Genomic DNA, 26,718 nt, shown 5'->3' on the forward strand with positions numbered 1-26,718 from the left:
GATGAGGTCCTTAGTGCAGTGAGACTGTGGTCTCACGACAGTTCTTTGACGGCTTAGACTTCTGATCATTAATAGCCGAATGTCTTGTCCCAACGCCAGTCCTTCTGGACAGGTCTGAGCTCTCCAGGATCGTCAAATGCCCACAGTCAGACTTCAAGGTTTTAGAACCTGTTACGGGCCAGCTGTGGGTGCCCTGGACCTAGCCCAGCAAGACATGATGACATTCTGTTACAAAATGAATGTGTTTATTGTCACTGGGTTAGAACGACCTTTCCTTGCTTTGTGAATAACAAACGTTTTGTTCTTCTACTAATCAGTGTTCTTTCCCTGTCTCATAGTAGAATGATTGCCGCATACTCATCAAGGACTAGCCTGGGCTTCCCTGAGTCTTTTCTTAGAGCTATCTCCCTGGAATGTGCTTGCAAACTAGCCCAAGTTTCTTAAAAAGGGAGAACACAGGAGAACAACTTTCCCAGGCATTGTGGCAAACAAGTTTTCTTTCTTTCGAGCACATTCAGGATTTTGAGCTGGTGAGCTCCTACTCCACTGGCGGACCATGTGCAGGCCGTGTCAGAGCCCCACCCAGCTTCCCGCAGCCGTGCTCACCAACCTGATTTCTGCTTGCTGGCGCTTGTATTTCTTTGCCCAAGAGCTTTCTGTTGCTGCTAGAGCCCTCTCTGAGAAGACTAGGAGAACCAGAGAACTCAGGTCCACCAGAAGCCCTCCCCACCAAACAGTGAGTGGTGGGAGATGGTTTATAAAGATTCCAGCTTCCGTGGCCCTTGGGTGTATACTCTGAGAAGCAACCTGGGCTGGCTCCCAGAGTTTCCCCAGCAGAACTAAGCTGAAATCACCTTTGGTTTGATCATATACCCTTTAAAAGCTGCTTTCTTCCACCCATCCCATTTTCTCTCCTCCACTGGAACTTCCTGGGCTCTTCCTCCAAATAAACTACTTGTACTCACCTCCTTGTACCCAGGGGTGCTTCTGAGGAGCCCAAAGTTAGGCAGGTGATAATCGCATCAGGCGTTGACCAGCACCTAGTATGGCCTGGGCAACCCCAAGGGCTTGATAGGAACATGGAATCCCCAGTCACCCTGCAAGATGGAATTCCCAGACACAGCTGACAGGTGAGGACACAGGAGTTGCCCAGGGGCCCAAAGCAAGTGCACTGGAGTCCAGGCTGGCTCTTTCCACCAATCCTGAGGCAACACTCTTAAAAGTGGGGACTGGAACTGGGTCCGTGCTGCCTCTACTTCCCCCATGCTGAGTCTACAAACAGAAGATGCTCGAGAAGCACGTCTGGCCAATCAGTATCAAATTCCCAGTATGGCTAAATAAGTCCTTTTGGGTGGATTACCTAATATCACCATGACAACAGGCTTCAGAAGTGGCTACTGTCATTATCATCCTTATTTTATAGATGAGAACCCTGAGTGGGGGGAAGGGACCTGCCCAAGGCCACCTGGCTTGTCAATGACAAAGCCCAAGTCTGTCACCTGTCTACCATAGGGATGGATGACGGAGGTGGACAAGTGAACCAAAAGAAAGAGGAGGAGGACAAGAAGCCTTGGCCTGCCTACCCTGCCGACAGCTGGGTGACAGCACATTGTCCCATCTTGGAACGTATCTCTGTCACACACACAGGGTAAATGGGTCTGTTCCCTGTGAATTATCTGTTAGCCGGCAGCTCCATCCAGCTGCTCATTAACACAATAAAAAAAATATCAAACGAGCCTTCTGATTCCCAGTCCCCGGGGGCCCAACTGCATAACTTGGAAATGACTCTTTAGTAAGTCTGATCAAAGGCTGGTTGTTCAGTAATTAGAAATCATGGCCTCTTCCTCTGGGCTTGGGGCTCATCAACAACAGTTGGATGAACTCTTTATCTGGGTCGGACCAAAAACCTAGAGGGATCCATTTCCTCCTAATTTACACCCGTTTCAATGGGGGCAAAGCAGCAGGAGCTTGCGTTTCTGCTCTGGGAGACCCACTGGTTCCCTTGTCTGCAGCAGGCAGGGAGAGAGGGAGGGAGCACACATCGAAGTGAGCCCATGAGCTGCCCATGCACTGAGACGGTCAGGCACCTTCCAGAGGGGGCCTCAGAGCCAGATCCAGGGCTGGGTGGGCCTCTGTGAGACCACGGATGGGGCTGACCCTCCAAAGAGCCCGCAGACAAAAGAGGCCGGGTGGTAGGGAGGTTTAGCTAGAGTACCAAGTGGTTCCTTCATTGAACCATTCAATAAATATTTATTGAAGATCTACTCAGTGCCAGGTACAGAGATCAGATGGTGACTAAAAAAGATGATGCCTGCTCTTAAGGAGGGTACAGGCCAGCCCAGGGAGATGGTCTCTCCTGGGAGTGGTGGGGGCTGGGAAGCCCAGGGGCAGAAAGGGTGTGGGTGCACCCGCTGAAGAGGCCCAGGGCACCCCGGTGGACCTCTCCCCCAGAGCTGGGAACAGAGAAGTCTTCATCTCCCCGGGAAAATGCTGCACATCTGGAAATGCAATTTGCCAGTCCAGCTGTGGGCTCCAAACCCCAGCTGGGTCCTCGCCCTCACGCTCTCTTGTATTGGAGGTTGGTGCCCAGGAACAGGAAATCCTAGGAGAGACAAGACAGGATGGCATGGGAGAGCATTCCTTATGCCAAAAAAAGACTCATCTCCAGTATAAAGGGAGGCCCACATCTGGGGAAGCGTGAGCTCTGCCAGAAACCAAGTCAGGCCATACATCTCAAACGTGCCTCCATCCCTAAGGTCTCCATAAAGCACAGCTTTTTCCAGTCACCTTCTCTGAGGTGGTGATTTATCTGTCATTTCCCAAGCTGCTGCTTCCAGGCAGGCCCCATATAAATGTCCTTTGTGTCACCTAAATTTTCTCTCCCTCGCGAATAACACAAAATTGTGCACCACTGAGGTTTACACTCCTACCGCCTTGGAAGTTTCCATCACCTGAAGGGGCGGGAACTCTGAACCCGAGCCAAAGTCCAATTCTCTTCCACAGTGATCCAGCCCTTGCCTTTGGGGATCAAACAAATGACCTCAAAAGTCTACTGAACATGAGAGTCTATAATAAATCTGATGATTTCTCACGTGCCCAGCTGAGGCCAGCTGCGTGAATTGTCGGTCCTCACTTCAATTAACCAGCCGCCTGACTCCTTGTAAACTCTCAGCAGTAGGATGTTGAGCATCCTTGGGTCCAAAAGGACATTGGATATAAGTCTTTCAAATAGAGTAGTGGGTCAGTGTGTCCATGTCCCTGACCCGCTGCTGCCCTTCCCTGTCTGTTTATTTTTTTATTTCTTTTTAAGATTTTACTTATTTATTTGAGAGAGAGGGAACACAATGTGGGGAGGGGTAGTGGAGAGGGAGAAGCAGATTAACCTGCTGAGGCAGGGAGACCGATGCGGGACTCGATCTCAGGACCCTGGGATCATGACCTGAGCTGAAGGCAGATGCTTAACAGACTGAGCCACCCAGGTCCTCCTGCCCTTCCTTGTTTTCAGCGGCTGTTCCTTGCTGGAGATTGACGATGTCCCAGACACAACACAGCATCTCCTTTACTGCTCCCAGGGCTCCTGACCCAGTCATCCCTCCTTACAGACTCTATTCCAGAAAGATAACCTGAACCATGGGCACAGACACACCAGAAAATGCTTGATCAGAACTGTGGCGTGGAGATCAAAGACTCAGAAGTATTCCTTGGTATGGAAATGGTTCAGTAAATGATGTCTCTGATGGCTTGAACTGTCGGTTCTGTTAATGGTTCTGTTAACTGTAAGTGTCTGCTTTCAGCTCAGGTCATGATCCTGCTTGTTCTCGCCCTCTCTCTGACGAATAAATAAATACAATCTTAAAAAAAAAGAATTTAGAAGAAATGTTCAAAACTTCCAAATGGCTCTCAGAGCCTGTGCTGTTGCCACGACAGTATTTTCAAACTGAGCTGGTGTTGAGGTTCCCTCAGGTCACCCACAGGGGACGTGGAAGGCAGTGCGGCACAGGCTGTGTCCAATGCCGGCTGCCCGAGGAGGGGTGCCACATCTGAAGGACACGTGGGTGGCTGCATGGTATCTAGCGTGCCTGGAACCTTCCTCCCCTTTCTGAGCAGCAGCGCTGGATTGAGTCCCACCCACTAAGCTACGGCCTCTGAACCTGGAAAACAAACCGGTCGCCTCCCTCCCCAATTCCTCAGAAGCCCATCGGAACCCACTGACCTTGTGGATCTCGAGAACAGGGTCATAGAGCTGAATATCCTTGAGCAGCGGAAGGGGGAAGCCTTCTGCCAACTTCTCTGGAGGTTGAGACATAGCACAGAGAGAGATTTGTAAATAAATAATAATTATAAGTAAAGTCATAGAAAAAAAGAAGTTTCCCTCGTCCAACTCTGTGTACAGTATACTCCCATTTAAAGATCACCGAAGATTATGAGGTAGATAAGATTATTATTTCCATTTTACCGATAAGGAAATTGAGGCACAGAGTGGCCAACTAACTTGTCCTAGGTCACACAGCCAGAACTGGGATTTCAACCCCGGCAGGCTGCTCCAGGAGCTTGAGCTCCCAGCCCTGGTGCTATATGGGAGGAGTGGGAGGTATGGGGAGGCAGATACTCATGGTAAGAAGCTAGTAGGCACCTGCTCTCTGCCCTCACGCTCATCCTGCTTTCTGTTGTGGCCAAATGAAGCAGGGCTTCGTGAAAATGGTGTTTAGAGTTTGATGCTTTATTTTCTGACTAGGGAGTTGGCCATTGACTGGGAAATGTGAATTCAGAGGTGGGCTGCCCTGTGCCAGCTGCTTTAGCTTCGCCCTTAGTCTTTAACCTGCCATTTCAGGGCATAGGGGGGCACACTTCTGTGAGTCCCTCCTTCTCTCTTAGGAGGAGGTTTCCTCTGCCCCAAAAAGCCCCCTCAGTTCCTAACCCTCACTAGAGCCCTGGAGGGAGAGGATTCCACCTTCAAAACTCCCATCTCCTTGGCTACTGAAGCTTGAAGAGGGCAACTGACTAACCCAAGGTCACTCAGCCTGCAGGAAAGCCGTGTTTGATATCTCCAAGCTCAGCTCCTTTTCCCTCAAAGAGCACTGTCCTCCTTGACATGGAAAAATCCCTCATGATTCTTACCATTGACCTTGGGGTACAGGGTGTTGAGAATGTAGTAGTTGAGTAGCGCCTCCAGCAGCTCCACCTGGTGGAGAACAGGAGAGATACACCGTGACCACATGTGCCATTTTGCCCACCAATAAAAATCCCCATGTCTGCATGTGGCGACGTGGCGAATAAGACTGAAAAAAGCGAATTTCAGATAGATGCCTACATCATGCTACTGTTTTATATTATAAAACTATTTTAAGAAACACATTTATTTGTGTACAAAAGGATAGAAACCCTTGGAAGATTATGCACCTGTTTTCTCTCTAGGAAGAACGGCAAGGTTTGACTTAGCTTTGTCTTTATTTTTTTTTTTCACAGTTTAATTTTTTTCCACATAATGTTTTCCCAATTTACTTATGTAATAATTTCTTTTAAAAATTTCAAAACAAAAATTATGAAATACAACTTTATAACACTCACCATGTAGATGGTATAGGGCTCAGAACATTACGTATACACCGGACTCAGTTTTCACAATAACCCTTTGAAGTTGATATTACTGCCTCCATTCCACAGACCAGAAAACCGAGGCCCACAGAATGAAAGCGACATTTAGAAATGGGGAAGCAGGGGCAGAATTGGAGTCCAGATTTATCTTATTCTATAGTTCCTGCTTTCGGCATTCCATGCTCTGAACACCCAATAAAATGACTTCTTGTGAATCTTTACATATGTATGTTTTACCTCATAGGACACTTAAACATGCCATGTACAGATGTGATATTAGTGTGTCATTAGTCACTTCCTCCTTCATTCCCTGGAAGAGGTCATCCTTCTGGATCCCTGTGGGCAGCGTCTCTCTCCACAGTTTATGTGGTTGTTTCTACTTCATAAGTCGGTAAGGAAGGGTCTGGGCAGCGCAGGGCAGGGGGAGGCTGGCCAGAGGGGTCGGTGTGGGCAGGATGGTAAAAAGGAAGACAATTATTGGAGGTTAAGGTTATCCATCTCCTCCTTGGCCTGTGAGGAGGAGCTGTCATCACCCCGTCTTCCTTCTTGTCAGAAGTTTCTCCCTGATCATATCAGCCCACACTGATTTTCCCACTGTCTTTCTTATTTCAAATAGGGGCCATCCATTTTGCCACTTGTTTCTCCTGGTGGAAATCACTTCTTGGTTCAGCCAGGCCAGCAATTAATTCCTCTTCTTTTAATAACAGAGTCCCAATTTCCCCCTGGAGAACTCTCCTTTCCAATCTCAGTCCATGTGGCTTGGGACCACACATCCTGGCTCCCAGAGGGTAGATGAAACCTATGTTCGGTCAACTGGCCTTGTCTAATTTTTAGCCACAGCAATTGGCTAAAGAATGGTCACATGACTCAGATTCACCTAATGAGAGTTAACACCTAAATTTTTAGAAAATTAAACTACAAAATGCTGATGTTTTCTAGCAGTGGAAAAAAATCAGAGAATGAAGTCAACATGGATGAAAGCAAAGAGGAGAGATGGAGATTCTTGATGCACTAATTTGAGCACCTAGATCCAGTTATGCCTGAAACCTCATTTTTAATTTGTTTTTTAGTTTTATGGCCCTATAAATTCCTCCTGTTAGCTTAAGGCACTTTTAGTTGGCTTTGTATTTTGTAGTTAAAATAATTCTGTCCAACAGAAGATTTAATTATAACTTATCTTCCATTGCAATGTAACTCTTTCTTGGCTCTTGTTTCATGCCCTCAAGAACTACACTTGTTACGGCAGACAGTAGCTCTTCTCACTTTTCTATTTTCTTCTATAGGTGCCATAGCATTGCTTAGGAAACACACTAAATTATTTAACGCCTTAATCACTTCATAAATAAAAACAATGATTACTTACATTGAACACTCCAACTTTAGATTCTTTCAGTTCCACTTGTATCCTATAACAAATCAGGCAAAAGTCAGAGATGCAGGTATGATACCCATGGGACACCTAAGCAATGTGGGGGTCCCTAGAAAGGAGGCTCTGGTTTAAGAAGACACAGAACCAAGGATGGTGTAGGGATGGGACTGAGAAAGATGACTAAGAACCAAATCAGCGATGCAACCTTACTGGGAAGACTCACAGAGGGGACGTGGATCGTGTACATCAGAAAGTCAATATGGCTAATGTCAAAAATAAGACAAAGCAGTATTAGTAAAGTCTTTAGAAATTTGGAAGTAATGGGAATTAGGCAGAAAGAACGTTTTGGAGGCACGACCAGTGGGGGAAAAGAATTGAGCTAACCGAGGTAAAATTTAAGTTTCCTTCTCCAGTGATAGACCCCTAACATTGAGAAGAAGATCTGCTCCCATCCCTACCCCCAGCTACAGAGAATCAGCTACAATGTCCAGATGGAAGGAGCCCAGTTGAGTACCTCCACGGGGGCAGGAGGCTGACTTACTTTCCCGGTTTCAGGAACCCAGTGATCCTGCTGATGTTGAAGGTCAACATGGCAGATACATTAGTAGCCTGGAAATTCCAGTAGAAGAAAACAGGTTTAAAAGAGAAAGGCAGTCGGGACACCTGGGTGGCTCAGTGGGTTAAAGCCTCTGCCTTCAGCTCAGGTCATAATCCTAGGGTCCTGGGATCAAGCCCTGCAATGGGCTATCTGCTTAGCAGGGAGCCCACTTCCCCCTCTCTCTCTGCCTACTTGTGATCTCTGTCAAATAAATAAATAAAAATCAATACAAAATATTTTTAAAAAACAACTAAATGAGAAAGTCTGTCACATATAGGAAGGATAACTATTAGGACCAACGGTTTCCTTTAAACAAACAACTTGGTGAATTAAAGCAGGAACTTGTTCCCTAACTGTAGACTCCCAAAACGTTCATCATAAGTATTCAATACATGTTTGAACTTGGACTTGAACATTTTTTACTTGAAGTTGGTGACTGTGATAGTGACTGAACTTTGAACAGACAAGCTACCAAGAGGTGTACGAGTGCCTATCCCTGGAGATCTCTAAAGGGATCATTTCTAGCTACCTCACAGCTAAGAGTCTATCCTAGTGGTGATAATAATAAAATAATATTAATAATATTTTAAAATTTATAATATATTAATAATAACAAAATTGACAACAATAACAACAATATCAAATTGCAGATATAGCATCTAGGAGCAATTACCCTTCTAGAAATTTGTCTTGTTGAGTTTCCAACCTGACACAAGAGAACAAAGTTCTCCATTCAGTGAGCAGGCACCCAAAAGGACTCAGAATCCCTTCACTGTTAGACAGAGCCCATTGAGAAAGGAGAGAACCCTCTCAATATTTAACCCAGAGGGCCTTTGATATAGGGAGGTGCTTACACAGGTGATGGAATTGCTGAGAAGCCAAAGAGAGCTAAGGGGATGACTTAGAGACCAGCAGAGGAAGGAAGCTGCTTCCACCCAGGACTGAAAGAACAGAGGAGGCATTGGGGTTAAGGGAACCACCATGGAAGTGATAGAATCACTGCGTGAGCCTCTGTCCAGGACAAAGACAGAGGAAGAAATATTCAAGCTTTTTCCTTCCTCCCGCCCTCTTGACAGTGTTTCCCATTGGCTAACTTTATTAGAAGTCGAAGTCCAAGGGAGCCTGGGAAATGTAGTCTTCAGGGGTCAGATATAGCTGCAGAGCAAACAAGTCCAAGACCCTTATGCCTTCCTCCCAATAATATCCCTGTCTCAGTGTTTTGGAGATACAAACATTAAGCAAATAAACCTGCAAACTGTTACGTAAGCATCTTTATAATAAATGCTATGCAGGAAAACCATAGCGTGCTTTAAGAAAAAAATAAGATGGCAGGGAGCCTAAGGTGGTAAGAGTCAATCAAAAAAGTCCTCTCTGAGGAATTGATACTGAAGTTGAGATCTGAAGGAAGGGGGAAGAGCATGCAGAAAAAGGGAACAGCATTTGCAAAGGCTTTAGCCTTACCACACCAAGCCGGAAGACAGGCTCCTTGACGGAGCTGGGCAGGAGGACAAAGCCTTCGATCTCCATCAGGGGGGTCGAGGACAGATTCCCAGGACTGAAGTTCAGGAATGGGGCAGAGGCCATTGCTCCCTGGAGCTCCAAGTTCATGTTGGGGTACAGTCTGGCTAACTGGGGGCAGAATGAGAATATTATGTCAAGAGAAGGAAACATGCAGGTTTGCCAGGGGAATCCCGAGAGAGTCAGAGAAAGCTGAGAATGCTTTTCGATTGATTTTATTTTCACAAACGCTCTGTTCGCTTTTCTCTTAATGGTGCACCTGGAGATCTTGTCTTGTCAGACATCTGGAGTTTTCACGGCTGCTTTGGGTTCCATCGGGCATGGGCACTGTAACAGATCTAACCACACTGGGCATCAAGTGGTCTCCAAGGTTTTGCCCTTATAATGACCACTCCTGTGAGTACCCTTGGCTATTTTGGGAGGAGGGGGTACATTCCTAGAAATGGAATTGTTGAGTCAAGAACAGGATGGGTATTGTCAAGCCTTGGATGTTCAACATGACTGCCTGTCCGAGACACATCTGGGGTGGGGGAACTGGGAAGGTGTGGGAGAGGACCGATGGATTTCTGTGGGATTAAATGATGAACTTAGCCCCGTGATGACAGGGTTGCTATAGCAACTGCTAGAAACAACCACGGGTCCTTCCTGGGAGACTGGCTGAGCCAACAATGACGAGTCCGTACGATGGCAGGTTGGGTGTTCATGAGAACACGAGTGAGGAATCTTCTTTTCTACTTCTGCAGAGTGAGCTCCCGGGACAGTAAGGCAAAAAAGTAAGACAAAAGGGTGTGTATGATATGCCTCCATTTGTGTTACAAAAATGGAAAGGATTCACAGCAGTTGTTGGCATACACATAGACTATCCCCAGAAGGAGGCAGGCTTTGGATGGGAACTGGGTGGTTAGGGGCCAGGAGTGGATGGGAAATTTTCCACTCTAGAGCCTTTTATGTCTCTTGGATGTTGAACCATGAGAATTTATTATCCTTTCAAAACATAATTTTTAAAGCACCAAGAACCGTGCCTGGTCCCTAGTGTGTCTTCTGTAATTGTCTGATGTTATTAATTAGGGTGCATTTGGCGGGACATGTTGGCACTCGCTGGGATTTTTCAGATATCATTGGTGAAAGACTGGGCGACTCATGTTCCCAGAGACACGAGGCTCAGCCCTCTGTTGTTGGGCTTTGGAGAGAAGGGGCCCCAAAGCCAGCAGCAGGAAGACCTTGCCCTCCCTGGGGGACTCACTGCCAGCCTTCTGACTCTTGGTTAAGCTGAGAGAACCTCCGTGGTTTTAAAGGGAAACCCCTGGAGGCTAGTGGGGTTGGCTTGCACCTGCTGAGGTCTGAGAGAAGGCTTACCCTGGGGACGAAGGGGCGGAAGGACTTGGTGGTCAGCCGGATGTTAGAGCTCTGGGGAACCTGCAGCAAAGAGACATGAAGTTTTAGGCGCTCCCACCGGAGAGCTGAAGGTCTGAGAAAGATGGAGAGTTGGGAGGAGGATGCTCAAGACTGCGGCTCTTGACTACCTGGGTTACCATAACAACAGTGAGATGTCTGCACTCACCACAAGCACCAGTTGCCAGGGCCTCAGCTGCTCTCCTAGGACACAGGTGACATGCGGGACACGCACAGAGGGTCCATGAGAGTGAGATTTGCAGTCATAAGGACCTAGGTATGGTTCCTGGCTTTGTTGCTGTGTGATCACAGGCCAGTCCCTTCACCTCTCTGAGCCTATCAGGCCATCAAGAGGGCTGAATGGGACGGTGTGCACACAACACCTACATGGGACCCAGTGCACAGCTATTATTAAAACACAGTCATTATGGCCCAGTCTGCTAAAAGAAAGGACTGCACCATTGGAGGGGCACCTTGCTCAGACATGAAAATAGAAATAAAAGGTGAGAAAGGTGCAAAGGTGAGAAATTACCCAAAAGATCGCAAGCCACTCCCCCCCACCCACTGGGTGGCACCCCATCTATTGTCAGAGTCAGCTGGACCACATAATGGGGCTGCGCTGTTGCTGTCATCATCCTGACATTCTCGAGGCCTCAGCTTTACAAAAAGCGACAAGAAATAATTTTCTGAAACCCAGGAATATTAAAGAAACTGGAGAATTATTAAAGATGCAATCCACTTAAAAATTTAATATTCCTTATACAAAATCCCGTCTGAGACTCTTGTTTTAGAGGTACGTTGTAGAAAGACTGCTTCCTTTCACCACAAATCACTAAATCATGGACCTTTTTCCTTTTGGTTACAAGGTAGTTTCCAAATAGATATTTTATTAAAAAAAAATTCAACTACGGGCACAACGTTTTCATGGTAGTGTTTCACTTTTAACTTGGTTTCATTTCCTATTCAGTATAACTTTATGCACTAAATTAGTGTATCCATTAACCTGCTTCATTTACTAAATTTTTAAGTTTTTTTAAAGCCTCTACAAACTAAGCATGAGGGAAAATATGAATTAGAACAATAGGTCTAGACGGGGGCAAAAGTAAAACCCAGACAAAGAAGTCACAGTCTTTCACAGTTCTAATGGAGAAAGGATATTTGACTCGAGCTTCCTGGTAGCTGAAGTGAAAAGGGAAATTGTGCTAATTTATATATTTCCTTGTCTGAATCGTTCTTCTCAATAATTTCCTATATCATTGATATAAACGGGGTGGAAAGGAAAGAAGAAAGGATAGGCCACCCTGTCATTTGTGCATGTTTTTCTGTCATTATCCTCACCATGTCATCTGTGATGGAGAAGTTCAGGTATCCAGACTCATGATAAACCAAGCTGGCTGTGTTGAAGACATAATCTGAGACGGCAAAGTAGACCATTCGGTCCTGTTGCTCAGGAAGACTCATGACAGGAGCAAGGAAGGTGACTGGAGAATAGTGATCACGGCTAAAAATTTCACCCTGGAGAGAGAAATAGGATGCATTTGAACTTTTCAAAGTCTGCCCCAGTGCTGGACATTTGAGCTAGGCGGCAGTTGCTTATACAGCCTGAGTAGGGGGTGTTGGAAAGTCACTGCCTGAAACTCTACCATTAAAACGCAACACATCAAAGTGTAGTGTGTCCAGAATCTGTAAATGAAAAGCTCTCCAGATTTGGCATTTTAAGCCATTAATACCCTTTGCACCACCTTGCCCAGTTCTGATTGACCTCGCCTACGTGATGGTCAAGATGAAGGAAGAGAAGAGGGAGGGTTTCAAGGCTGAAGACTTGTAAGACTCCTGTTGGAGTCCTGGTTCTTGAAGCACTCCCCACCACTCCATATTGCCCTGCCCTCAACACAGCCAAAGCCCTTGGGGAGATGAGGACAGATGTGAAGCCAGAGAGACAGGAGACCCCAAGTAAGGGCTGGCCTTGAGGGTATGCTCTGCTGGGGCCGCACCCACCCACGCCCCTGCTCTAGGACTCTCACCTTGAACATCACGTCCAGCATTTGGGCTGTTGCCCGAGGGGCTTCCATTAAACTGTAATCAATGCCAGCAAAACTGTCGATCTCTGTTGTGACTGTGAGCCAGGAGAGGGGAAGAATTAGAAGCCAGGTGATGGGGGCTCTGACTGATCCACACTCTTGTGACTTTCTTCAGGGGCCCCTGTCCCTCTGCCAAGACCTTCTACTCAGCCCAGCCCTGGAGCAAAAAGATGTTGCTCCAAGAAAGAGAGGACATGTTTCTGTTGTTCCACTGGTGGGTTAGCCATGAAGAGGCTCAGCCTGGGACCTGAGTGGTTTCTAGGGTCTCCCTCTCTCTCTCTCTCTCTCTCTCTCACACACACACACACATATGCACACACGCATGCACACACATCTGAGGGCAGGAGGAGCCCAGGTCTGGCAGCCCTCCACATCCTCATGCCAAAGAAGCCACAGAATGGGGAGAATTCTCCAATCAAGGGAATTATTCCCCAGTTTCCAACCGAAGCCTTGATCTTCGGGGAAACTTGCCTCTTAATCAACACACGCCAAATAACCAGGAAGGTCAGGCCATGTCCAGAAGGCCCAGAAACTCCCCTTCAAAGCCCTAGGGGAACGAGAGTCCTATGTCCCACGCACTAGGCTGTCTGTGCCTGCCTGGGCCTCCCCTGAAAGACAGCTGCCAACGAGCGAGTGGGGGGGTCCGGGGGCCAGGGCATCACAGAATACCTCAGACACATCCGTATGATGGATTACACATATGATGGAACTACACAGCTACTAAAACGAAGTCTGTTGCAACCACCTCGGGAGACTGGAAGGATCTGGTCATGCAGAACCCGTAACTGTCACGTGAGCCTGCTGTCATTCTCCCAGGTATACCCCCAAGGACATGTGTCCGTATGTACTAGACCATTCATAGAAGTATCAACCATAATGGTCCCAAAGTGAAACTCCCCAAATGGGCTTCAACCGCAGAATGGATAAATAAAGGGAGGGACACCCACACTGTGGAGCGGCGTCCAGCCAGGACAATGAATGAACTCTCGCTCTCCATGCAGCAGTATGAACCAACTTCATCTTTTAAAGTAGAGCCAAGAAAACGATCTGCTCTTTTTTTTTTTTTTTAAGATTTTATTTATTTATTTGACAGAGAGAGAGAGAGATCACAAGTAGGCAGAGAGGCGGGGGAAGCAGGCTCCCTGCTGAGCAGAGAGCCTGATGTGGGGCTCGATCCCAGGACTCTGAGATCATGACCCGAGTCGAAGGCAGTGGCCTAACCCACTGAGCCACCCAGGCACCCCACTATCTGCTCTTCATAGAAGACCTGAAATACGGCGTGGTGCCATTTGCCTACAGCGTACAAAACTAATCTTTGTTGGAAGAAGTCGGGATAGCGGTTTTCCTTCAGTGGGGACCCGTGGCAGGGGCTCACGTGAAGGAGTTCCAAAAGCCCCATCATGTTCGTTTCTTGCTCTGGGAGCGGGAACGTGCCTGTGCTCAGTTTGGCAAAATTTTTTAAACTGTTCACTTACAACTTGAACACTTTTCTCTCTCTATAAACCCCCACAAAAAGTTTCTTTTTTTAAAAAAAAAGATTTACTTGCTTATTTGAGAGAGAGAGAATGAGCAGGGAGAATGGCAGAGGAAGAGGGAAGGGGAGAAGCAGACCCCTCGCTGAGCCGGGGGTCCAACGCGGGGCTCAATTTCAGGACCCTGAGATCATGACCTGAGCTGAAGGCAGAGGCTGAACCCACTGAGCACCCCCAGGTGCCCCCAAAAGTTTTTTTAGAAAAATGAGATAAATTTATGTGCCTTAATACAGAAAGATGTCCAAGGTACACAAATCACAAAAGACAAGAAAAGAATGTGTAGACTGATACATACTCATAATTGGCATATGCATGTGTATTCATGAACAAAAGGAATATATAATGAATGTATGTTTGTATCATTATGTATATTTATATTTTTTCTAATTTTTAATTTTTTTATAAACATGTAATGTATTTTTATCCCCAGGGGTACAGGTCTGTGAATCGCCAGGTTTACACACTTTGTATTTATGTTTTTGTATAGGAAAGAAAATATCTGAGAGCTGAAACCCCAAACAGAGATTATTACCTCTTGGAAGAAAATCTGGGGAGAAAAGGATACTTCAATTATGACTTTCTACACTGCTGTCCCATTTAATGTTTTATAAGGCATGCTTATCTGCTTATAAGTATAAATATAAATTAATTGAGTGTCCCCCACATGGGTGGAGTAGCCTACCTGGCAGAGTTTGGAGATAAGGCTGCAGGTCCGAGGTCACCGAATTCTGGAGCATTTCGCAAACCTGAAAAACACGGAAGGAGAAAGCCTGAGTGGGTCCTCCCCCCACCCCCACCCCCGCCGCTGGCTTTGGTCTGCCACTGTGCTAATTGCTCTAGTCACTGTCTTTCATATATTAGTCCATTGATCGATTCTACAAGAATGTATCAGTGCTGGGGCGCCTGGGTGGCTCAGTGGGTTGAGCCACTGCCTTCGGCTCTGGTCGTGATCCCAGGGTCCTGGGATCGAGTCCCGCATCGGGCTCTCTGCTCAGCGGGGAGCCTGCTTCCTCCTCTCTCTCTCTGCCTGCCTCTCTGCCTACTTGTGATCTCTCTCTGTCAAATAAATAAATAAATTCTTAAAAAAAAATGTTTCAGTGCTCACATGTGCCATGTGCCAGGGAATAGAAATGATCAAAAACATGCAGGTCCTCACGTGGACCTCAATAGGGTCCATCCAGACATCTCCAAGTTGGTCCCGACGCTGGATATCTGAGTTAGTCTGCTACCCAGCCGGGTCGGGCACTTTGGCCGGAGGCACTGCCTGAAATTCACCTTGAAAGATACTTTCGTTGGGAGGTACTGCGCCTCCCCCAGAATTTAGACTTGAATAGAGGAACTAGATGGCCAGTAGAAATAGCCAGACCATAGGTGTGTACTTAGTAGGTACTTCTGAAATGCCATCCATTCACAGGCTGGCTGGGACCCATCCGTATTTCACGTTTCCTGTGTTCCGGAGGCCACCACATGGTAGGCACACACCCTTCTTGGGGACAACTTGCATGGCATGTTTCTCAAGAAGAGGAAATATGTGTTCCCAAAGCTGCTGGCTATACATGCTCTTGTAATCGCTCAGAATATTTCTTGTATAAACCAGTGAAATACGACTGAGAAAACCTAAGTACTTGGGAGAGGTGAGCTGCTTAGAGAAATTTCCCAGTGTGCACAAGAAAAGGCTTAGGAGGAAAAAAAATCACGAAAATCTAGAAGGATTCTGCACCGGGGATTGCTTTGTAAATGTCTTTGAATTCTCATTGTAGTAAAAGAAAGCTGAGCTGGAATTTGTAGCAGATCAATGTTTCGTGCGCGAAAGACAAAGTCCAATGTCAACCAGGAGACTATTTTCAAAGAGCAGTTTCTATGTCAAAAGATGACAAATGGATTTATATTTACTGTATCTTAAAACATTTGGATTTACATGTAAATAGTTTCTTTGTTCGTGTGTGGGCGCGAGTCCCCACAGTTCACAGTTGTTTTGATTAATGGGTCACACCCCCTGTGTGGAGGCATCCATATATATAAGGAGGGAGAGGCATATGGGGGAAGGAAGGCTCCACAGATATGGGCGCTGGCATTTTAAGGGCAGGCAAAAGGGTGAGCTCACACAAATCAAACATGGAGGTGTGGGAAACTCTATGCTGGGGACTGGGCAGGCAAGAGGTGAAATCTTAGTCTCCCTTTGCTGCTGGCTCAGTATGGTGAACGACAGTCACGGTTGATTTCATGGGAACCAGGAAACTGCTAGCCTCACTCAAGCCCTCAAGGAGACTAGTCCCTCCTTGCTTTTCCTTCAAAGGCCTACCAGATCTTCCCAAAGAGCCCCCAACCCTGAGCGGACCTGCCTAGAGAGGCAGGTTAAGGATGTCATAGGGAAGTTGAACAAACCTGGGTTCAAATCCTGTCCAGTCCCCTACTGGCTGTGTGACCTTTGCAGAATCTCTCCCTGCTTTTGCGTCCTCATCTACAGGATACAGGGACAAGGCCAAGTGCTTCCCAGGGATGTTTGGGGTGGGGGGGGGTGAGGAGACTAAGAGAGTGAGTCTATATGGCTCAAAGAGCAAGCAGGCACAAAGTGGTTCTTCTTAGCCTTGCTGGTCAGATACCATCAGTGGGGAATGTGAAAGGGTCTGTACCAGGCTCTTTGTTTTCCTAGAAGAAGGAAATTTCTGAGGACCCATAAGGGTCAGGGATCCAGGGAGGTCTCCATCTTTCCCAAGACACCCAGCCCCTAGAAAGCCTTTGGTACAAGCTGCTCCGCCTTCTAGGAAGTTCAAATGCTGATCCAGCTCCTCACCAGCAAGGTGACCACTGGGCAAGGTTCCACTGCTTAGAGCCTTCTCGGTCAAATACAGAAAACGGCACTTTCTTCAAAGGTTGTGGTTAAGCTGGATGGCATATTCAGTGGTTGAATACTTAGCACACTACTCCTGGCCAGACCACAGGCTCAATAAATAGCCGCCATTGTTACAAATAAGAATAGTTATACAGTGATATATTCTGCATCACATTAATTACATTAATTAATCAAAGCAAAATTAATTGTATATATCAAAATTAGTTGTGATATATTACTATTATTATATAATATTATTGCTAATCCTTATTTGCACCGTCATCAGCAAGGCAGTAGAAATCCACACCAATGAAGAATATTATGGCCTACTGAGAAAAGAATGGCAACACAGAAATGAGATGCTCAAGAAGGAGGCTGTCATATTTCCTAAGCTCACCTAGACCCCAGGACCCCAGAACAAGACAAGGACAGAATGCACTCTGCCCCCTGGCCCGCCATCTGTGGGGTCTGTCTGCTATTCTCACTTCAACCACTAGGGGCACTCAAAACAAGACCAGTCCGTGGGCCCCAGTGAAGAGAGAGAGTCTGTGTGTCTGTGTCTGTGTTCCTCTTTCCGCCTTCATGACTTTCTTCATGACTTCATGACTTTCTATAGCAGTCATTGCTATAGACACAGCTCCAGGTCCACAATACCTCAGAAATGGGATTTTTGGGTGAAGTGAGTATTTGTTAACATGAAACCTCTTAGTTGTAGTCAGAGATTTCAAAATTTGGAGATTTCACGTAATTTTTTTAATGGCAAAAAATGATGCTCTGTGCTGCCTTACCCTCCAGGGCAGATGCTTGTGAGCATGCCCAGGTAGGAACCAGAGTTCCAATCTGGTTCTCACATTTCCCAAGTGTCCTGCTTGGTCTCTGCTGGCACCTAAGAGCTGATTTCCTTTTTGGCCTTATGGAGCACAGGGCAGTGCGGGAGGGAGGGCAGGGAGACAGTGAGCAAGGTCAAGGAGAGGGAGAGGCAGGAGTCTCTGTTCACCCCTGCTGTTTTACCGTTTCCTGAACATTGAACCATTCTCTGCCTCACTAAACACACTTGGAGTCCAGGGACCTACATTTTGCCCCAGCTTGGCCATGCTCCATGACCTTGGACAAATGATTTGTCCTCTCTGGGCTTTGAGCCTAAATATGTCTGGGCCAGTCTGCCTGGCCATCCTGGGCCAGAGCCCAGTGAGGGCTCCCACCTGGCCCTTGAGTGACACAGCAGATGCCAGCAGCTTGGACATCCCTACCTTGCTCTCCAGTTCTCTGCGGAATTTGGACTCAATCTGGTTGTGGAAGAGATTCAACAGCCACCTGGAGAGAGGAGCACAGTGGGCGGTGAGTTCTGTGCCACTAAATGCAGGGACAGTGAGGCAGCTGAGAATGCTTGGCCCTGGCCTCTGACCAGGCCGGTCCCTAAGGGATCCCTCCTCCCCACCATTCTGGGACCCTGCTGTGTCTCCAAATTCTGGACAGGATGAAAATGCAGAGTCCCAGCCCCCAACACATTCACTGACTCTGCGTATCTGGCATCCCAGCCCCCTGTTGCCCCAATCAGATTCAGTGGATTTAGGGGAGAGGCTTGAGAATCCACATACTTCTAATCAAGCAAACTGAGACTCAAAGATATGTACCCACAGACTCGTACATTGTCCGTACATGTTCCTTTGGCCAAACGCCCTTGTGTTCCTTTAATAGATTTAATTCACCTGATGGTGGTCCCCACCAGTATTCCTGGCTCGAACCTGTATCTGTTAATCGCAGCAGGGTCCCCCAAAGAACGACCTCCAAGTGCCTGTGATGTGTCCCTGCATTATACCTGGGCATCTGTGTTTATCAGAGGCCAGGCCTTGGGCTGGATGGGACTCAGGCTGCATGCAGGGGTCAAGCTGGGCAGTGTCCCCGTGGTGACTTACCCCAAATCTCCTGATATGTCCACCTCCACGTCTTGAATGTGGCTGCTGCAGCCGGAGGCAGTGATGGTGGGCCTCCCAGAGGGCTCCCTGCCCAAGACAAGACTGACCGAAATGGTAATGCCCTTGACCTGCACATCAAAGGAGCCATGTAGTTTCCTGGAGGAAATAAGAGAAGCAATCAACCATTCCTAGACTAAGATCAGCCACCATGTAGGAGTAAAACATGAAGCTCCGTTCTTACCCCAAAATAAGAGGAGCTGGAGCAGAAATTTAATTAGGAAAATTATTACAAAGTAAAGATTTATTACAATTAAAAACATAGATGGTCAGGAAGAGAGCCTGGGTCTAGTTATTGATGGGAATGGGGGAGCAAAAGCCTTTCTACATAGGATCCAAGTCTAAGGAGGTTTAAAAGAAATGGTTGATAATCTTGCCAGCATAGAAAATTAAAATTTCAGTAAACAGACAAAAAAACAAAACAAAACCAGGGGCACCTGGGTGGCTCAGTGGGTTAAAGCCTCTGTCTTCAGCTCAGGTCATGATCTCAGGGTCTTGGGATCGAGCCCCACATCAGGTTCTCTGCTTGGTGGGGAGCCTGCTTCCTCCTCTCTCTCTGCCTGCCTCTCTGCCTACTTGTGATCTCTGTCTGTCAAATGGCTGAATAAAATCTTTAAAAAAAAGTCATATTCAAAGTAAAAAAAAAAAAAGAAAGAAAGAAAGACTCTGCATGGTGAGCTGGCCAAAAAGCTAATTCCTTAATACACAAAGAACAAGCTCATACAAACTAATAAGGAAAGGACAAAACAACCCAAAAGAAAAAAAAAAACCGGGGCGTATTGAAGATATCTAACAGGAAGTTCAATTGGAAAGAAGCATATGAAACATATTAAAATAAAAATAAAATAAAAATATAATTAAAAATAAAAATAACAGTAATGCCAGTTTTCCCCTGTCAGATGGATGGAAATTCTTGAGCAGGTGCATGTAAACAGAGGTCCCGGGGGCCGTGGTGGGGAGATCCCCTCTGGAATATCGACGGCTGGGATCCAGCCTCTCACACACGCGTCTTTGGCCGCGGAATTTTACTTCTAAGGCTCTACTCTGTGGCCTTCCTGTCTACATATATGCATGGGGCGGTTCACGGAAGCATCACGGGTCACAGCAAAAAATGACGAAGCATCTAAAGGTCAGCTAGCAGGGACAGGTTCAGTTAAGTTGTAGGCATCTATGCTATGCAGGCTTTAAAGAGAATGAGGGTAGGGGTGCCTGCGTGGCTCAGTCAGTTAAGTGTCCGACTCTTGATTTCAGCTTCTGTCATGATCTCTGGGTCATAGGTCGAGCCCTGTATTGGGCTCCCATGCTGGTTGCTTGGGATTCTCTCCCTCTCTCTCTGCCCTACCCTGCCCCTTTCAAAAAAAAAAAAGAATAAGGATGAACACGGTCTATCTACACAATGAAATATTATTTATCCTTAAAAAAGGAATAAAGCTCTAATGCATGTGGAAGAACTTCAAAAATCTTAGGCTAAATGTAAGAAGCCAGACATAAAATGTCACGTATTGTATTATCCCATTTGTATGAAATGTCCCAAATCGGCAAATCCATAGAGAACTAATATAGATCTGTAGTTGCCGGGGGCTAGGGCAGTGGAGGGAGGAGGAGGATGGAAACATTCTGGAGCTAGAGGGAGGTGGTGGTTGCATATCATTGTGAGTGTATTAAATGCCACTGAATGTTTCACTTTAAATTGGCTAATTTTACAGTGTGTGAATTTCACCTCAATAAAAATATTATGTTAAAAAAGGTAAAAGAAAAAAAAAAAAGAATGAGGTAGATTTTCATTTGCTCGTACAAAAAGATCTTTGAGGTACTTAACTGAAAAAAGCCCAGACAGAGTGGCTGGCTTGATTCTTTCTGTGGAAATGGAATGAATGTGCCCTACACAAGTGACCCGTATCCTGAGCATCTTTCTCCAGCAGTGCAGTCCGATGGAAACGGAATGTGAGTCCCATCGGTAATGAAAACATTTTTAGGAGCCACATTCAACAAGGCAAGAAGAAAGAGGTAAAATTAATTTTAATAGCATAAGTTGTCACTTCAACCTAACGACATAAAAATCACCAATGGGGTTTCTTCTGTTGTTTTTCGTACCGAACCTTCAAATCTTGTGTTTCACGCTTAGAGCGGGTATCAGTTTGGACCAGCCATTTTTTGAGTACTCAGTGGAGACACGTGGCTAGAAATGACTGGATTGGACAGTGCAGGTCTAAAATATAAGTAAGATCAGCTCACCCAGGAAAGGCTGGCCCACCCTTCTGTTATGGGCTGAATTGTGAACCCCTCACCCCAGATTCGTACGGTGAGGGCCTTAACCCCAGGACCTCAGCATGTGACTACATTGGAGGCAGAGCCTTTGCAGAATTGATGCTATCACACTGAGACCATTAGGGGGACACCTGGCTGGCTCAGTCAGGGGAGCAGTGTTCTTGATCTCGGGGTGTGAATTCGAGCCCCATGTTGGGTGTAGAGATTACTTAAATAAACTTTAAAAAAAAATTGAGACCATTAGGGTGGGCCAGAATCCTGACTGGTGCTCTTCTAAGAAGAGGACACGGAGAGACACGTGGGGTGCCTGCACACGGAGGGACGACCATGTGCGGTCACAGCGAGAGGGCCACCATCTTCAAGTCAAGGCACGAGACCTCAGAAGAAACTAGGCCTGCTGACACCTTGATCTAGGACTTTGGATCTCCAGAAGTGTTGTTGAAACCACCTAGTCTGTGATATTTTAGTATGGTAGCTCAAGCGGATTGATCTACCTTCCATCCCAGGATTCTGGAGGTTGAAAACAGTTCAAAATGCTAGGGAGTTCATGCCCCTGGGAGCCAGCTGCCTTTGACCAACGGCAACAGGAGGAAGGGTCATAATGGCTGAGTTGGGGAAACTCAGAGGTGTGCTCTGCCTATACGGTCTCCCGAGGTCCCCAGTCGGCTGCCCAACTGATTTCCTTCCCTGCCTACCTCCCTTCTCCACCCCCATGGATGTTTCCTTAGGTTTTTTCCCAGATAAAGTACTTACACTTGAATTCTTGCCTCTGGTCTGCTGCTGGAGAAAGCAAACTAAAAAGATACAGAATTCTCTCCTTCAGCTCGCCCACAACCCCATCAGGGAAGCATGAGAAGGGAAGAGAATCAGAATCAACCAAGAGCCAGGCCTCAGATCCCTGTGTGCTCTTCTCATCCACCACCTGGCTTTTCCAATGAGCTAGGAACACGTTGGACCCAAGAAGGATGGGACAAAGGCCAAGGCCAAGGGCCCAAGAGCCGGGGAGCAGAATCTACTTACACAAAGGCTTTGCGCGCCTTCCACTCTCCCTTGACTCTGATGAAGGAGTCAGAGATGCTGAGGCTCAGGCCCTGGCCAGGCAGGGGGCTCAGAGCAGAGCCACGCAGCTCACAGCTGTGGATGCTCAGGCTGAGGAGAGAGACACAGGGAGCACAATGTCAGCCCCGGCTTGGGTCCAGCCGCAGCGGGGCTCTTGCTCCAGCCCCTGCCCCCGCCCCTACTCTGACCCCATGGGGACTCGGCTGGGAGAGCCGGCTCCAGGCCGCTGTGGGTCTCCCCCAACTTCCTGAGCACCTGCTGTGTGTTCTGTGCTGACCATGCGGCCATGCTAAATGCATTGTCTCCTCTATGTCACCTGTGCCTCTAGGGGGGACAGCACTGTTCTTGTTCCCTTTTTACAGAGGGGGAAGTAAAACCACTCGGAAGAGCTGCATTTGTCTGAAGTCACACCATCGGGATCAGAGCCTATGAATCTCAGGATCCTGGGTGGGATCTGGAATAGGACACATCGACATGCCCCTTTGGGTTTGTAACTCCTTTTTGCCGCCATCTCTCCCTCAACAGGTCCAAGTAGGGGGAACGGATTCAGGGGAGGCTGAGGCCAACCCCAAGAAAAGACATGAAATGCTGGAGAAACAAACCAAGATGACACATATTGTGGGGGCAATTGCTGGAAAAAGAGTGATCAAGTTCCATTTTATATGCCCAGCACATAGTAGGTGCTCAATAAATATTTGCTGAGGGAGTGAATAAAAGAAAGAATGAGTGGAGCCATGAAAGGTAGTGGGCAGGGAGGGGTACTGAGCGGTGTCTCCAATGTCCTCCTCCATCTCCTGTTCCTCCGCAAGTGTTTTATGCCCTTTTTGGCATCAGCTGCTCATGTATAATGATCCTTTGAAGACTCAGCTCAAATGCCACCGCCTCTTGGAAGCGTTCCTTGACTTCCCTGATGGACAAACCTCAGCTCTAACAGTTGGGCTACTATATTGAAAATTTAAGGTCTATCTTCTCTTCTGGACTAGAGGCAGGAGCCAGACAGAAGCCTGGATTATGACAGTGTCATCCCCATCTTGCAGATAAGGAAACCGAGGCTCAGGTCACACAGCTCAGTCAGGGGACCAGTGTTCTTGATCTCGGGTCTCCGTTGATATTTGCTGGATGAATGAATAAGTGGGGGGACCTCCTTCCCTCCCAGGACTTCGCTCTGAATGTTGTGAGGAACTCTTCCATTACTGGCCCAGGGATGTCCTGGGGAATCTCTCTCTTCTCCCTCCAGAGCCCCACCCCCACCCCCAGTCACCTCAGGGCCCCAGCAGAAGGGAGCCTCACCTGTGGAACTCATAGTGCCCTCGGCCAAAGGGCTTGATCTTGAAGTCCCCGGTGAAGTCAGGCAGTGTGATTCTGAGCAGTTCCTTCTGCAGAGCCACTGACCCCTCCCTGGCCACTGTGGACAGGAAAAAGCTGCAAGTCCGCCTGGCCTGACCTTCCTCCCCTCTAAACCCTTCAGTGGCTCCCACCTGCTCTAGGGAGAAAAGCTGATTTCCTTGTAAGCATTAACGACAGATACAGACTATTGAGCTACTGTTGGGTACAAAGTGACACGAGAAACAGGAGCATCACTGTGTCTCACGTGGTGCTATTATGTGGGTGCCCAGTTTATGGGTGAGGAAACGGTGTCTTTGTCAGCAACCCCACACGGGGAGGAGTGCTGTATGCATGGGTGTGTGGGGGTGCTCCTTTGTCCCGTCCTTCTCGGCGTCTAGCCTGTGCCGAAGACACTGTAAGCATCTGAGGGATAGAATCCTGGTGTTGACATCTTCCTAGCTGGGTGACCTTGGGCAAGGCTTCAGCTTCGCCTTCTCCGTGGCAATGGCAACAGAACTTTCTTTACTGGGCTGGCATGAAGATTAAAGGAGATATTGCAGAGCAAAAAGGGGGTTGGGGGGAGGACACGCACTCCTAGCTTGGTGCGTGGCCCACGGCAGGCACTGAGCAGATGCCTGGAATGGCAAAGTGGGGTCTATGTTATTAAAAATATGGAAAGGACCAAAATGTCCAACTCTAGCCAATAGGCTAAGAGAACATGGCACAATCAGTCACACAGTGGAAAGGAACCAAAGGCAAATTTTGCCTGATTTAGGATTTCAATATAAACAACACTTGCTAATACCCTCTGTTTGTTGGGATACATGAAGGATTCAGGATTCTGCTTTCAGGGAGCGCATGTCCACACAGAAGACCAGGGGCCTCCCCTCTTTCCAGCTGGCACTGCTCCCTTGAGAGAATGGCCGTGCCAGTCCTTCTGCCAGAACGCTACCTCTTATCCCTGGCCAAGTGCTCTTCATCTTTTGTACCTCCTCGAACCTCCTCCAAGAAGCCTTCCCTGATTTCCTTTCCTCTGCTCCCAACAACCCTACCTGGGGAAATGTCATTACCCCATTGAACAGATTAGGCAGTTGAGGCTCAAGACTGTGAGGAGAGCCCTAGTTCAGTTCCGGGGAAGATGGTATAGAAACACCTCAGCTCCCTACCCTCTGGATGGGCGAATCCTGACACTTTGTTTCAGCATCTTTTTTCAAAAAATCATCTTACTTTTGTTCATTCTTTCTAATGGAGATATAACGTACATCAAAGCCCCTGCCAGATAACTTTTGAGTGTTGAAGCAGCCACCCACCCACCCCCAGAACTGGAGGGGACAGAGTCCCAGGACCCCAGCAGGCTCCCTCCTGCCCCCTCTGGGTCACCACCAGTCTGCCTTCTAGATTTAAGACACATGTTTTCAAACTCTACCAAGAACTTTCCGGTAGAATTGCCCCAGTCAGTGGGTAGCGGCTGGGCTCATAACACACTTCCCTGTCTTCTGGCTGCTCTCCTCTCTCAACTTCCCACTCTCCTGCGCCGTGTGCTGGAAGTTTTCTCCCAAATTGATGCTTTCTCCAAATCCTTCTCCCTGGCGGCTGGTAACGGACCCCCACTCTGACAAGTAACATGCCCAAGCAGCACTGTGGGTGGGCACCAAGGTGAGACTTGGAGCCAAGGCTGCCAGACCCTGGCTCACCACCCCGAGGGAGAGTGCCCCACTGGCGTCCCCCGCTGTCCCCAGAGCAGTCTGGCGCCCAGCAGTTCAGCCAAGTGCAGCCAATAGCCACAGCTTCTTACCATACTGTAGGCCCTTGTCAGTGATCCTGGCGACCAGGCCAGGGTTGGTGCCCAGGGCACCCAGGGTGGACGTAAGCAGCAGTCTCAACAATAGGGAGGGCAGGGCCGCAGCCAAGGGCTTCATCCTGGATTCCCAGTGCAGTGGCCCAGACAGGGCCCCACTCCCTTAAGTAGCAAGGGGGTTGGGGCAGAGGTGGCTCCTGAGTGGGGGCGGCTCCTGGGATCTGGTTCGTGGCATTGGGAATGGGAGGCACAGAGACTGGAACTGGCTTGCGACATTGCTGGGGTCACGGGTCATGCTTAGAAGCCCATTGCTGCTGTCCCGGGTCAGAGGGTGGGTTGGCCTGGCCCCAGGTGACAATCTCTGTCCACCCTTCCCACAAAAAGACCCCACATTCACTGCTGGCAGGGCCCGGTGTTACAGACTAGGAGGCTCGGGGAGGTCATGTCCCTCCCTCAAGATCCTGCACCTGGCAAGTCGGGGAGCTGGGAGTCAAAGCCATGTCTGGCACCAGCCGAATTCTTTTCTCTTTTTTAAAACAAACAGAGTTGAGTATGAAGAAATCTTTCCCCCTTCCCCCCTTGGGAAACCAGGCTTTCTCAAACTTGCTGGTGGTAACATTTTCTGGAAAGCAACTTGGCAAATCTTTAAACTTTTGCATGCCTGGTAACCCTGAGTTTCTGCTTCTGGAATGTTAAGTACATAATTATGTCAGGGGGAAAATATGTCACTGCACCAAGGTGCCCAGCGCTGTACTGCAAGAAGCAGGCAGGGGAGCAGTGGGACCCAACCTAAAGGGTCCAACGAGAGGACGCTGGCCAAATTAATTATGGTACATTTAAAGTGAGGCTGCAGAAACCAATGTATTTCTTGATCTGGAAAGATGCACATGAGGGGGTGGTTCCCAAGGACACCATACAGCAAGGTTCTGTACCCATGCCTGCTAGTCTGGACAATTTTTAGCAAGGAGTTATGAAGGATTGTCTCTGTTTGGATGGCCAGGATTATGAGTGTTTTAAAAATCTCTTTGTTTGTTGGTACTTAAAATTTTTATTTTCTTGGGGGACATATTGTATTCGCAGTAAGTAAAGATAACAAAATTTCATTGAGGGAACAAAATTTATAATAAAGATTGTGCCTAAATACAGGATCCCCCCTAGGGATCCTATGTGTGTGAACTTTGTTCTGCCCCCACCTCCAGGAAGCCTTCCCTGATTACCCCGCAATTCCCTGGATTAGAGGGAGGTCCTCCTCTGAGGTCCCAGAATATCTGCATTTTCTTCATCATAGCATTAACCACTCTGTGGCTAATGGGGTCCTTTTTAAAATATGTCCACTAATTCTTTTATACTCTTCCATCAACAGGTGGAGTCTCTGT

The 26,718-nt window shown here is 47.6% G+C and overlaps 1 protein-coding gene across 1 annotated transcript; it reads right to left on the bottom strand.

The window, feature by feature from the left end:
- Positions 1-2,230: 2,230 nt before the first annotated feature.
- On the bottom strand, positions 2,231-25,463 carry LOC122915569 (lipopolysaccharide-binding protein-like). The gene is made up of 15 exons (XM_044262317.1): positions 25,340-25,463; positions 23,509-23,623; positions 22,180-22,308; positions 18,835-18,990; positions 18,169-18,232; positions 14,768-14,831; positions 12,497-12,588; positions 11,811-11,987; positions 10,437-10,496; positions 9,024-9,191; positions 7,506-7,573; positions 6,959-7,001; positions 5,119-5,182; positions 4,214-4,290; positions 2,231-2,602 (listed from the first exon to the last, which is right to left on the bottom strand). Exons 1-15 carry the CDS (start codon positions 25,461-25,463, stop codon positions 2,558-2,560), a joined length of 1,446 nt encoding a protein of 481 aa, XP_044118252.1. The 3' UTR covers positions 2,231-2,557.
- Between the last annotated feature and the right edge of the window lie 1,255 nt (positions 25,464-26,718).

This window comes from Neovison vison, chromosome 8 (assembly GCF_020171115.1).
Source record: "Neovison vison isolate M4711 chromosome 8, ASM_NN_V1, whole genome shotgun sequence".
In the NCBI taxonomy this organism is placed as follows: Eukaryota; Metazoa; Chordata; class Mammalia; order Carnivora; family Mustelidae; genus Neogale; species Neogale vison.

Coding starts and splice junctions, on each gene's coding strand:
- LOC122915569 (XM_044262317.1), bottom strand. CDS start 25,463: ATGAAGCCCTTGGCTGCGGCCCTGCCCTCCCTATTGTTGAGACTGCTG. Junction 22,309..23,508: donor GGGCACTATGAGTTCCACAG/GTGAGGCTCCCT, acceptor CTCTCTCCTCAG/CCTGAGCATCCACAGCTGTG. Junction 5,183..6,958: donor CTAAAGTTGGAGTGTTCAAT/GTAAGTAATCAT, acceptor GTTCTCCACCAG/GTGGAGCTGCTGGAGGCGCT.